We start from the raw sequence: 14,273 nt of genomic DNA, 5'->3' as shown, positions 1-14,273 counted from the left end.
GCAAAATAATTTCTGTAATGGTGGACGCACGTGTTAGGAACTGGCCTGGTCTGGCCATCGGGCAAATGCCCGGTGGGCCGTGATGGTCATGGGGTGGGCAGTGATGGTTATGGGCCAAGGCTGGCAGGGGTGATCACAGGGTCTTCCCTGCTGGCCCATGCAGAGCCAGTGCTTTCAGAGTGCCGGCCCTGCTGTGTACCTTGATGGGCCAGTAGGGAGAGGCACTTTAAGGCGGCCTGCAAGGGAGGGAGGGAAGGGAAGAGGAGTCAGGAGGCTGAAGGGTCCTCCTGCGAGCTTGGCAATTTGGAGCATTGCCGCGGGTTACCATGTTGATAGTCATGTTCCAAAGCTTACTATTTCACTAATAAGGTATCCCCAATCTCCTCATCCTGATACCTGTAATGCCAAAGTGTGTTTGATCACTCTGGTCCTACTAAAAATGATCTCTGTAGCATAGGATCAGTGGATTAAATGTTCCCTATTCCCAGGGGCATAATTATGAAGGAGGGCAGGGATTCACACTGTCCACCCTTCATGTGCCCTTCTTCCACTTCATAAATATTTTTTCCGATAACCAGAGTTATTTTGAAACCTGAAGTATTATGGATGAGGCAGTTCTGCAACAACTTTGGATATATCTAAAGGTTGGCTGAGAATTTCTTTATTACAGAAAACAACTGATGCCCAGATTGGCTGAACAATTAGTAGTTGTTAACCACATACAGTGTTACATAAAAGCTAGCAAAGCATTAATGGAGTTGCAGTTCTATATAGGCTTTGTATTTTCCTTTTGTAGGGTAGGACATGCATACAGGAGCTTCTCAAATCCTCAATGTCATCAATGGAAAATACATTTGGACAAACTTTTTAATGAATCCTATGCCTGGTAGTATTAGTATTAACATGGTGGCACTTACCATCAGAAGTCTGTAAAATAACTGTCTTGCTATATGGCCCAAGTCCTGTGGAATTAAAGCCCTTGACTCTTGCATTGTAAGTGCTGTTAAAGTGAAGTCCATCAATTGTACATAAAGTTTCTTTACCGACATAAACTTCCTAAATATTCAAGAAAAAAAAAACACAAAGTTAGCGTTATGTTTTCTTTTTAAATTACTACATGGAATTAAAATGTATTTTATTACCATTTTTACCATTTATTCTAATGTACACGGTGAAAATATTTAATTGTGATAAATGGTACGTAAGCGAACAAATAAAATAAATAAATACCTTTAAAAAAAACGTTATGTGGTGGTTGTACAAGCATATGCTTACATTGCTAAAAAAAAAACTTTAAAAAGCTCTGAACATAATAAGTTGAATGTAGTTTACTTGTGAGCAATTAATGGTACATTAAGATATAAATATATAAATTCCAGATATAAATTTTCATAGATTTTGAGAAAAAAAAAAAAACAGATTTGTGAAGTTTGCCCTTAGTGACCAGACCATTTTTCAATTTTCTTACCGTTAAGGACCAGGGCTCTTTTCATTTCTGCGGTGTTTGTGTTTAGCTGTAGTTTTCCTCTTACTCATTTACTGTACCCACACATATTATACATTTGTCTCGCCATTAAATGGTCTTTCTAAAGAATACCATTATTTTCAGCATATCATATAATTTACTATAAAAAAATATAAAATATAATGAAAAAATAAAAAAAAACCTTTTTCAAACTTTGACACCCAAAATCTGTTACGCATCTACAACCACCAAAAAACACTTGTGCTAGATAGTTTCTAAATTTTGTCCTGAGTTTAGAAATACCCAATGTTAACATGTTCTTAGCTTCTTCTTATTTAAGTTATAGGGCTATAAGTACAAGTAGCACTTTGCTATTTCCAAACCATTTTTTTTTTCAAAATTAACATTACATTCAGGCCCGGACTGGCCATCGGGCACACCGGGCAAATGCCCGGTGGGCCGCGGTGGCCATGGGCCGAGGCCGGCAGGGGAAGGTCTCAGGATCTCCCCTGCCGGTCTTTGCAGGGCCAGCACTATGCGAGCGCCGGCCCCGCTGTTTGCCATGACGGGCCGGTGGGGAGATCAAAGATCTCCCTCACCGGCCCACTTTAATAGACCTGCGGCTGGGGAGGAAGGGAGGGAGGGAGAGGACCTGGCGGAGCTCTATCTTGCAGCTCCGCCGGGTTCCTCTCGCGAGATCCGGCGCGTTGCCATGGCAATGACCGGATCTCGCGAGAGTGAACTCTAGCCCGCAGGCTAGAGTTCACTCACCGCTGGACCACCAGGGATGGATGGCAGAGTGCCTGAACCCCCCTCCCACTCACCAGCTTGCCGGTCCCACCCTCCCAGACTAAAGGTAAGAAGGGAGGGGGGGACATATTTATTTGTTTATTTACCCCAAAACACAATCCATAACATTTACACACATCACCCTCAGCACTCACACACATCACCCTCAGCACTCACACACATCATCCACAGCACTATCACCCTCAGGACTCTCACACACATCATCCACAGCACTATCACCCTCAGCACTCTCACACACATCATCCACAGCACTATCACCCTCAGCACTCTCACACACATCATCCACAGCACTATCACCCTCAGCACTCTCACACACATCATCCACAGCACTATCACCCTCAGCACTCTCACACACACATCACCCTCAGCACTCACACACATGATCCACAGCACTATCACCCTCAGCACTCTCACACACATCACCCTCAGCACTCACACACATCATCCACAACACTATCACCCTCAGCACTCTCACACACATCATCCACAGCACTATCACCCTCAGCACTCTCACACACATCATCCAAAGCACTATCACCCTCAGCACTCTCACACACATCATCCACAGCACTATCACACTCGGCACTCTCACACACATCACCCTCAGTACTCACACACATAATCCACAGCACTATCACACTCAGCACTCACATACACATCACCCTCAGCACTCTCACACACATCATACTCAGCACTATCAAAAAACACATCACACACAGCACTCTTACACATCATCCACAGCACTATCACACTCGGCACTCTCACACACAGCACCCTCACACACAGCACCCTCACACACATCATCCTCAGTACTCACACACATTATCCTCAGTACTCACACACATTATCCTCAGTACTCACACACATTATCCACAGCACTATCACACTAAGCACTCTCACTCACATCGCACTCACACACACATCACAATCAGCACTATCACAAAACACATCATACACAGCACCCTCACACCGCACCCTCACACACATCACACACAGCATCCATCATACACACATGCTGCACCCCTCACATACACACAGAACCTCCCCAACACACTGCACCACACACATACACAATACTTCCAAACATATGTATGTATATATATATATACACACACACACACACACTACATTCCTGACATACACACTCTGGATCCCCTATACACACACTAGATTCCTTGTAAGCAAACACATACTACACCCCTAAACACACACGCTCTACAAACACTACATCACCTATACACACACACACACACTTGCTACATCCCCTATACACACATTCTCTACAGCCCCTAGCCACATATGCATTACATTACACCACAAACACAACACGACTAAAACCGACCTTATTACATAATACCACACCACAATCAGCTCACTCTATACACACACACACAATCCCACAAGCAGGCTCCAAACACATGCACAATACTCTTTCCTGGCCCTTTTGTCTCCTGGTATCCATTTATAGAGACACCAGAGACAAGTTGCAAGGAAACACAGTGCAAGCATGTTATTAAATTTGCTTGCACTGTGCAGAACAAATACAGGGCGTTTTTCTCATGCTAGAGCTCTTTAGCAGAGCTCTGCGCATGGTCCCTGGCCTGCACTTTGAGAGGGGGCGTGTTTGTCGTTAGTGATGACAAAACACACCCTCTCTGCCCCGCCCCCTTCTTAGTGGGCCGCTGTGATAAAAAAATGCCCGGGCTGAATTTTTATCCCAGTCCGGCCCTGATTACATTACATTACATTGCAACACTGATATCTGTCAGGAATCCCTGAATAACCCTTCACATGTATATATATATATATTTTTTTAAAGAAGACAACCTAAGGTATTAAACTTGGGGTATTTTGACTCTTTTCATGCAAAATAATTGTAATTTTTTTTTACACCCATAGCAATTTAAGAGTTACTTTAACCCCTTAAGGACACATGGCATGTGTGACATGTCATGATTCCCTTTTATTCCAGAAGTTTGGTCCTTAAGGGGTTAAGGGTTACTGCCAAAGAACACCCCAATAAGTGTTTAGCAACATCTCCTGAGTATAGTGACAGTGTGACAGTGTATATGTGTGTCAGGTTCTCTGGGGGCTAAAATACCTTATTTGGAGGGTGTACATTTCAGTTTTCAGACTTGGAAATTTCACAGCTGGTCATCATGCACCCATGTCCTATTTGGAACATTTTTAAAGCCGGCCAATGTAATTTACCTCCATCAAACCATATATTTTTGAAAAGTAGACACCCTAGGGTATTTCAAATGTGGCATTTTAACACTTTCCATGCACTAATTCTGCCACCAGTCTTTGTCAACCTTTTGGGTAGTCATTTGTTGTGTTATTTTTCTCTCACATTGTACTTTAGGCATGGATTCTCAGTTCCTGTTATGTATTCCTGACAAAGAAACCTCAATATGTGTTCAGCAACATCTCCCGAGTACAACAGTGCCCCCAAAGTCCAGGTTTTATGGGTTTTTGCATACAGGGGTCAAATGTAGGGCTTTCCCCTTTTTCATGTTGGCACATTTAAATTTGCCAGATTGGTTTGCTGGGCCTATTTGCCAGATTGGTTGCCTTTGAGACCATATAGCAGCCCAGGAATGAAAGTTAACCCCTTCATGGCATACCATATATATATATAACAGAGAAAACACTCTAAAATAGTGTACAAATACAGGAGCTGACCTGTGATTATGGCTAATATTTGATGGTAATAGAAAGTGCAATATAGATATAAGATGTACTGTGCCTTTAAGGAAAAAAATGAAAATAAAAATTATGTATTGCGAATGCAAATATAATAATAGGAGTAAAAAGGAGGGAATAAAAGAGTAAAAGATAATGGTGTCACTGTCACCACCCTCCCTCTCTCTGTCACTGTCACCCCCTCCCTCACTGTGTGACTGTCAACACCCTCCCTCTCTCTGTCACTGTCACCCCCCTCCCTCACTGTGTGACTGTCACCCCCTCCCTCTCTATGTCACTGTCACCCCCTCCCTCTGTCACCCCTCTCTCTGTCACTGTCACCCCCCTCCCTCACTGTGTCACTGTCACCACCCTCCCTCTCTCTGTCACTCCCTCCCTCTGTCACTGTCACCCTCCTCCCTCTGTCACCCCTCCCTCTGTCACCCCTCTGTCACTGTCACCACCCTCTCTTTGTCACTGTCACCCCCTCCCTCTGTCACTAGTCCCCCTCCCTCTGTCAATGTGTCACCCCCTGTCACTGTCACCCCCCTCCCTCTGTCAATGTGTCTGTCACCCCCTCCCTCTGCCACTAGTCACCCCCTCCCTCTGCCACTAGTCACCCCCCTCCGCCACTAGTCACCCCCCTCCCTCTGTCAATGTGTCATCCCCTCCCTCTGTCACTGTCACCCCCTCTCTCTGTCACCCCTCCCTCCCTCTGTCACTAGTCACCCCCCACTCTGTCACTACTCACCCCCTTTCTCTGTCACTAGTCACCCCCTCCCTCTGTCACTAGTCACCCCTCCCTCCCTCTGTCACTGTGTCACCCCCTCCCTCTTTCACTAGTCACCTCCTCCCTCTGTCACTGTCACCCCCCTCCCTCTGTCACTGCCACCACCCTCTCTTTGTCAATGTCACCCCCTCCCTCTGTCACTGTCACCCCCTCCCTCTGTCACTAGTCAACCCCTCTCTCTGTCACTGTCACCCCTCCCTCCCTCTGTCACTAGTCACCCCCCACTGTGTCACTACTCACCCCCTTTCTCTGTCACTAGTCACCCTCTGTCACTAGTCACCCCTCCCTCTGTCACTGTGTCACCCCCTCCCTCTGTCACTGTGTCACCCCCTCCCTCTGTCACTAATCACCCCCACCCTCCCTCTGTCACTGTGTCACTAGTCACCCCTCCCTGTCTCACTAGTCACCCCCTCTAGTGACAGAGTGAGGGAGGAGGTGACTCGTGACAGCGAGAGGGAGGGTGTGACTAGCCATGGGAGGGGGACCCTGAGGGTGGGGGCACCCTTAGGGCACTATAGTGTCAGGAAAACCGCTTTGTTTTCCTGACACTATAGTGATCCTTTAACATTTATTTAATGCACATATATTTGTGCATTCAAAGGGCCTGGGATCTAATTTTGCCCAGGGGCCCCAAAGGCTTTCAGTCCGCCCCTGGTCCTGATGATTCAGTGTGTCTTACAGGGAGGATGCCCTACTTCTTCAGAGACGGGATGTGGACCATTGCTTCCATGTGTCTTATATATGCATGCTTTTTTTTGTTAATAAAAACTATAATTATATATTACATTGTACTAACTGTAACAAGGATTAACCAATATATGACATTTGTCCATTTGTGGACTTATACAAACTCATTTTCCAATTAATATCTTCTCATACACAGAAGATTCAAGTCCGGAAACCTTAGAATGCTAGCCGTCAATTTTTTTGGCGAGAACCTTTCCAATGTTTATTCCCTAGGCAAAATTCAATTAACTCTTTAGCCTTGTATCATTACAAATTTTGGAACTATTTGAAAATTCTATCCAGTTCATAAAGGGTAAAAATTCCCTCCAAAGACCACAACACTCTCTGAGTTGTTTTCCTATTGGCACTCAGAATAATGACGATTTTTTAATTTACCAATCAGAATGGCTACCTTCCTTTAAAATTCCGGTCATTCCCCACACATCGGTTCCCCTCTGATGAGTTGTGGGCGAAACGCGCGTCAGGGGCTGTAACGGATCACCTGGCACCCCGACTTGGTACCTCCGTTAATGGATGCTCCTAGCGCTTCCTGAGGACTCCAAGCACTCTGGCAGACACCACAATCACCGAATCCGAGAAACCTTTAAATTCTCCCAAGCATATGAATGCTGTAGACCATTGAATAGGAACCATACGAATAGGCTTGTACTCCTAGCAGTCAACTGGAACAGCATGCAATAAATCCTTCCCCCAATAATGAGACGACACATCACTTTGAGGGTAAAACAGGAACTCTGGACTGGCTCATCCAGCCTGGCTTTTATTTCTAACTCACACATACAGGCCACACCCAGGGGGAGGCATAAAAGAACCAATGACATAGATGCTACCTCCCACACACCCCCTCCCCTTAGTGTGACACATAATCCCATTATGCATACAGTGTAAAATATACTTTTACACAACTTTCATAACTTTAAAACCATACATCACATTCACATAAAAATACATATCCACAATCAATCCATTCAGGGGAACAACATATTAAAAAATGGCATGAATCCGACCAGGGGTTCAAAAGTTACTAAAAGTATCTTTTGTTCCTTTCTGGCAGGCAGAAAAACATCCCCACAATGCACCCTGGTTTCCTCCCTTCTGCCCTGGAGTTAATTGGAGAAGTAATCCAATTACCCAGGACTAAAGGCAGACTCCATTAACCACATGGTTGCAAAACAACATAAAACACTTTAAAATACATGAAGTCACATTTACACATAACACACAGACATTTCACCTATCCCCAGATAGCTGGAATCTGCACGCACAAAACTACCGAATAGCGCGCAGATCCTACTCACACAGTACAATTGCCATGGAGCTAAAGTCTTTCCCATAGTCTTTCATTATATGAATAGGCTCCATGGTATGGCTATCTGGGGTATCACATTCCCATAAAGTCTGGTCCATAGTCCAAAGGCAAGAGGCGGGCAATCAGCCCCCTCCAAGGACACGTGGCGAGGTCGGTTTCGCCACACTTCTCCCCTTTACCCCCCAGACTAACAGGGTACTTGACCTCCTGCCGGTCAGTGCCCTTGTTAGTCCAGCAGCCCACCCACAAGACAGAAACAGCAGAGCAGCCCACCCACAATAAACAGTTACTACACCTGGGTGAGGGAGAATCTTGTCCAGGTTCAGGTGCCTCACCACGGCTGTGTGGGGGACTGGTAGGCTGCCTTGGTAGGTTGCTGAGGGGGCAGAGACCAGCGGTACTCTGTCCTGTTGCCAGCACTACCACGGGAGTAGTCTGGTTGGAGCCTGGTTGCTGGAGACCGACTGTCTCCCCTTTAAATACACCGCTCTGCTGCTGAAGACCGACTGTCTCCCCTTGAGTTACACCGCTCTGCTGCTGGAGACCGACTGTCTCCCCTTGAGTTACACAACTCTGCTGCTGGAGACCGACTGTCTCCCCTTTAGTTACACAGCTCTGCTGCTGGAGACAGACTGTCTCCCCTTTAAATACACCGCTCTGCTGCTGGAGACCGACTGTCTCCCCTTGAGTTACACCGCTCTGCTGCTGGAGACCGACTGTCTCCCCTTGAGTTACACAACTCTGCTGCTGGAGACGGACTGTCTCCCCTTTAGTTACACAGCTCTGCTGCTGGAGACAGACTGTCTCCCCTTTGGCTAAACAGCCCTGTTGTGGGGGGGCAGGACCGACCGTCCCTACCCCCTGTGCTGGAAGTGCAGAGACCACGGTCCCATCTGCACAGGTGTGGGGCTTACAGTCTCCCCCTGGCACATTAAGCTGCCGCTGGGGAGAGGTGGTAACCAGCTCCTCTCCCATTAGAACACTCTGCTGCTGGGGAATGGAGACTGGGCTCTCTATTCCCTGTACATTAATGATCCGCCGCTGGGGAGAGGTGGTAACAATCTCCTCTCCCATGCATACTTCCCGTCTCTGCGGAGGGAGACCGACTGTCTCTCCTCCCAGCACAGAGTCCTGCTGTGGGGGAAAGGGGGCTGGGCTCTCTATTCCCTGCTGGATACTCTGCCGCTGGGGAATGGAGACCGGGCTCCCAATTCCCAACAAATCACACTGCTGCTGGGGAGGGAGGACGGCTCCTTCAGCTCCCTGTAACTTGGGCGCAGAGACCACGGTCCCATCTGCGCTGGTGTGGGGCTTACGGTCTCCCCTTGGTGGGTTAGGCTGCCGCTGGAGAGAGGGTGTAACAAGCTCCTCTCTCTGAACTGTAACCTGCCGCTGGGGATCTGGGCCGACTGCCCAGCATCCCTGTAGGGCCGGTAGAGAGACCTCAATCCCATCTCCACCTGCCATCTGTGGGTCTCTCCAGGACCAGTCTATGAGGTCCCCTACTTCTGCAACTGGTAGTGAAGCAGGGGGTACCTCTGCCGTGTTTTCCAAGCTATAGGCTAGCAGGTCTGGGTCTGCCACCCAGTTTTCCCGGTCTGCGTCCCTGCTCTGCGGCTGGCAGGAATTTAATAGTTCTACATAGTCCATCTCCAGCTCTCGTTCCATGGCAGCGAAACGGCGGAGGTCTTCTCCCAGTCCAATAGATCTCGGGCCCTGTATCATCTCACCTCGGTAATGAAAGATAGCCCAGTACCGTGACTCTGCTGGACTGCCGAAGTCGACATCCTCCACTAAGGCTTTCCACAACAGGCCAGGGCTTGTGTAGTTCTCCCCCTCTGGCTGGATGCCCTCTGCCCTCCACGTCTCTGGCTGGACAGTGCACCACCACAGTGCCCAGTATGAGGCGTCCAGGCTCAGTTCCCTTTCCACGAGGTACTCGAGTTGTCTTACCCGCTGCCCTCCAGGTTGATCTCCCAGAAGTGGCATCCGCCAAGCCATTTGTTCCTCCAACTGGTATGCGACCCCAGGAAGGCGCTGCTGCCGTTGATACTGGACTTCCTCCAGGGCATCGTACCATAATTCTTTCCGGGCATTATCTCTCCATTCTAATTCACTCTCTTCCTCAGGTGTGTGTGTTGCCCAGGGGTCTACGAACCCCATTTTCCCAAATCTTTGTGTAGACAGGGACGCTGTAGGCACACTAGCGTCGCCCTCAATTTGTAAATCCAAACGTACTGCGTCTCCGAGCTGCTTTACCTCGCACTAGGACGCCATCCCACCGCTGCCACCAATGTAACGGATCACCTGGCACCCCGACTTGGTACCTCCGTTAATGGATGCTCCTAGCGCTTCCTGAGGACTCCAAGCACTCTGGCAGACACCACAATCACCGAATCCGAGAAACCTTTAAATTCTCCCAAGCATATGAATGCTGTAGACCATTGAATAGGAACCATACGAATAGGCTTTTACTCCTAGCAGTCAACTGGAACAGCATGCAATAAATCCTTCCCTTAATAATGAGACGACACATCACTTTGAGGGTAAAACAGGAACTCTGGACTGGCTCATCCAGCCTGGCTTTTATTTCCAACTCACACATACAGGCCACACCCAGGGGGAGGCATAAAAGAACCAATGACATAGATGTTACCTCCCACACATCCCTTCCCCTTAGTTTGACACATAATCCCATTATGCATACAGTGTAAAATATACTTTTACACAACTTTCATAACTTTAAAACCATACATCACATTCACATAAAAATACATATCCACAATCAGTCCATTCAGGGGAACAACATATTAAAAAATGGCATGAATCCGACCAGGGGTTCAAAAGTTACTAAAAGTATCTTTTGTTCCTTTCTGGCTGGCAGAAAAACATCCCCACAATGCACCCTGGTTTCCTCCCTTCTGCCCTGGAGTTAATTGGAGAAGTAATCCAATTACCCAGGACTAAAGGCAGACTCCATTAACCACATGGTTGCAAAACAACATAAAACACTTTAAAATACATAAAGTCACATTTACACATAACACACAGACATTTCACCTATCCCCAGATAGCTGGGATCTGCACGCACAAAACTACCGAATAGCGCGCAGATCCTACTCACACAGTACAATTGCCATGGAGCTAAAGTCTTTCCCATAGTCTTTCATTATATGAATAGGCTCCATGGTATGGCTATCTGGGGTATCACATTCCCATAAAGTCTGGTCCATAGTCCAAAGGCAAGAGGCGGGCAATCAGCCCCCTCCAAGGACACGTGGCGAGGTCGGTTTCGCCACAGGGGCACTCAGGGACTTTGAGCTGTTAGACATTTATTCATTTGAATTTCCTAATTAGACCTAGCTCGTGTCCCGAGTACATTTTGTAACCATCATTGCTTTTTTTCAGACGATTTGGGCGCTTTTTTTCTATATACTTTAGCCATCTTACTACTCTCGATATTTACTTACAACAGAAAGCCCTTTTATGGTCCCCACAGCAATCACGTTTTTTTTCTATCCACAGAGGCAGCATTATTGTACCTCTTAAGGTGGATAACTTTACATTTGTGCTAAGAAACATTCTATTTTAGAATACTCCAATTTGATACCATTATAGAAGGGATGTCAGTTTCTATGTAGCGGTTACAGAATTGTAACATTGCATTGGTTTAACCGACGGGTTACAATGCAATACGGAGACTATTCTTGTACTAATTGTTCAGCTATATATATTTAATTCGACCACTGTGGATTGCAAAACTATGTTTTGCACATTTATTTGAGAACAGGTTTCTGAAAACTTTAGAACAGAACCTCCCAATTTTGTAAATACTTAACCTTTTTAGGTTAGAATTATGGTTATTTAACCTCCTTATCTAGTACTTTCTATATTTTTTTGTCTTTTTGTGCTCTTATCACTGCATCATAAAGTTAGGACTTTATATATTAAACTTGACTCTAGAGGAAATTATTTCACATTATGATGCATGGTTGTGCACTAATAGTCATTTGAAAAGATTTAGAATATCCTGCAATGGGATCTATTCTAACTTCTACCAACTAAAATATTTGGGCTTTGTACATTGGTATATTACCATATTGAATTTAGTTCACATATACTTGAGAAATTGGATATTTTATCCATGTCAATTTACTAATTTTAATAGAATCATTAAAAGTTATATTTTATTGATAGGACACTCATTTCTTGTTTGTTTATCGCTTTGGTCTATGGGTTAACCCCTTTTTAGAGTGTTCCTTTAGCTTCCTTTCTCTTTTCCTTTTTTTATATTACATTGTATATTACATTCCCATTACATAAAAAAGACTCGAATGAACATAAATATCTGTATATTATACTAAAAACACATACATTTTGATGTATAATGTATGTACCAGATATAGAGATAAGAATTATAACATAATTGTCAATTAAGATAATAAAAATATATTAAAAATATATTTGAAATACATTATGTGCTTCATAATATAATAATGGACAATTATATGGTATAATGTAACATGATTATACAGCTCAATAGCAATAATAGTGACATAATTAAAACAATATTGCTGATAATATCTATGTAATCACTTAAATTATAAAAATATAAAAAAGATAAAAAAGAGATGTACAATGATGACTAATAGCCAAAAAATAGATAATAAAATAAAAATAGAATAAAAGGATCGATAAAAATGGATTAAATACCTTAATACAACCTAATCATAAAATCCTTATAAATATAAGGAACATAATGATGCCAATTTCTCCATCATTATAAGGAACATATTTCTAATACTACATATTATATTAGGAGTATTATTGTGGTATTTAGAATTCACATAAAGGTACAAGAGAGTTTACATAGAGGACCCCATAAATATAATCAAATGCATAATAGGCATAAAACAAACACAAAGTGTAATGGATAGTCTCTTCATCTGAAATAAAACACATATATTAGTGAGAGGAAAAAAAAATAATAAAAAAAAGAATGTATATAAATGAATAAGTTGAGGATTGTGAAGGATAGATTCTATGAGTTATATAACTTAGTAGAACATTGACAGTGATAAAAGTGATAAGTGCATAGTGCAAGAGATATGCGTTCTACGGCAATAGATATGTGTATGAATAGGGTATTTTTAAAGAGTGGATGTGATAAATAAAGGATAAAAAAGAGAGAGAATGGGGATGTTGGAAAGTAGATCTGGACATAAAGTGCATCTGAATGGAAAATAATGGGTTAAAGGAATGCATGTAACTCAAAATCTATGTTTAGTCCTTTAGGGACTAAGGTGTCTAATTCGAAGATCCACTTTGCTTCTGTTTGGTCTAGCATTTTGTCATGCTACCTCCTATCCAATGTACATTGACTTTTTCTATAGCTAGAAATTCAAGACCCGTAGGGTCTCCCCCATGTATTTCCTTAAAGTGTTTCGAGAGGTTGTGTGTTAGGAGTCCCTTTCTAACATTCCTAATGTGCTCCGCGATGCGTACTTTCAGTGGTCTCTTCGTACGTCCAATATAATGTTTCAGGCATGGACAGGTAATGAGATAAATGACTCCTGCAGTGTTACAGTTCATCTTTAGAAATGTCCCGAACAGTTCGCCGGGAACTATTCGCCAGCGAACATAGCTTGTTCATGGTCGCCGCGTGGGACGAACATATGCGATGTTCGGTCCGCCCCCTATTCGTCATCATTGAGTAAACTTTGACCCTGTACCTTACAGTCAGCAGACACATTCCAGCCATTCAGCAGCAGACCCTCCCTCCCAGACCCTCCCACCTCCATGACGAATATGGGGCTGACCGAACATCGCATATGTTCGCCCGCCGCGGCGACCGTGAACAAGCTATGTTCGCCGGCGAACAGTTCCCTATCTCTATTCATCTTACTTTTAAGGTCATATTCTTCTTGGTAAGTTAATGATGGGAATCTTGTAATGACTTCTTTCATTGAGGGATTATTCTTACATACCAAACATTTCTTGCACCTTGTGAACCCATGAGTGAAGTCTTGACCTCTGGTAGTATTAAGGGATTTAATGGTAGGTGCCAACATAAGTTGGAGATTGGGGGCTCTTGCGAATATTATCAGTGGTTGGTGATCGAGGAATTTAGAAAGGGTTGGGTCACTCTTGAGCATTCCCCAGTGTTTTTTCAAAATCTTCTGTATTTTCAGCGCTTGATGGTTATATTTCGTGATAAAAGTGGGTGCCGAAGTATGTGATTCCATAGTTCTATTTTTTTCACGTAGAGTGTCTTCTCTTGGAATAGATAGTGCTTTCTCCATGGCTTCTCCTATTAGTGTTGCATGATATCCTTTATTTACAAATATTTTCTTAATTTCTTCCATTTGGTTCCTGCAGACATCCACTTTAGAGTAGTTCCGTCTGACTCTCCTGAATTGGTTCTGAGGAATATTCCTTAACCATGTGGGTTTATGATGACTGTTAAA

General features: G+C 44.4%; 1 protein-coding gene across 3 annotated transcripts in view; it reads right to left on the bottom strand.

Annotated features, from left to right (window-relative positions):
* The window catches only part of TRIM67 (tripartite motif containing 67), a 1,164,837-nt gene that overhangs the window by 265,771 nt on the left and 884,793 nt on the right, over positions 1-14,273 (bottom strand). For all 3 annotated transcript variants that reach the window (XM_063443396.1, XM_063443397.1, XM_063443399.1), the window contains exon 7: positions 918-1,056. In XM_063443396.1, coding sequence (XP_063299466.1) covers positions 918-1,056 — 139 coding nt within the window. The remainder of the gene's footprint in view (positions 1-917; positions 1,057-14,273) is intronic.

The sequence above is a fragment of the Pelobates fuscus genome, chromosome 2 (genome assembly GCF_036172605.1).
Source record: "Pelobates fuscus isolate aPelFus1 chromosome 2, aPelFus1.pri, whole genome shotgun sequence".
Classification (NCBI taxonomy): Eukaryota; Metazoa; Chordata; class Amphibia; order Anura; family Pelobatidae; genus Pelobates; species Pelobates fuscus.
The sequence above is the reverse complement of the archived record's forward strand: the minus strand, read 5'-3'. Positions and strand labels throughout refer to the sequence as shown.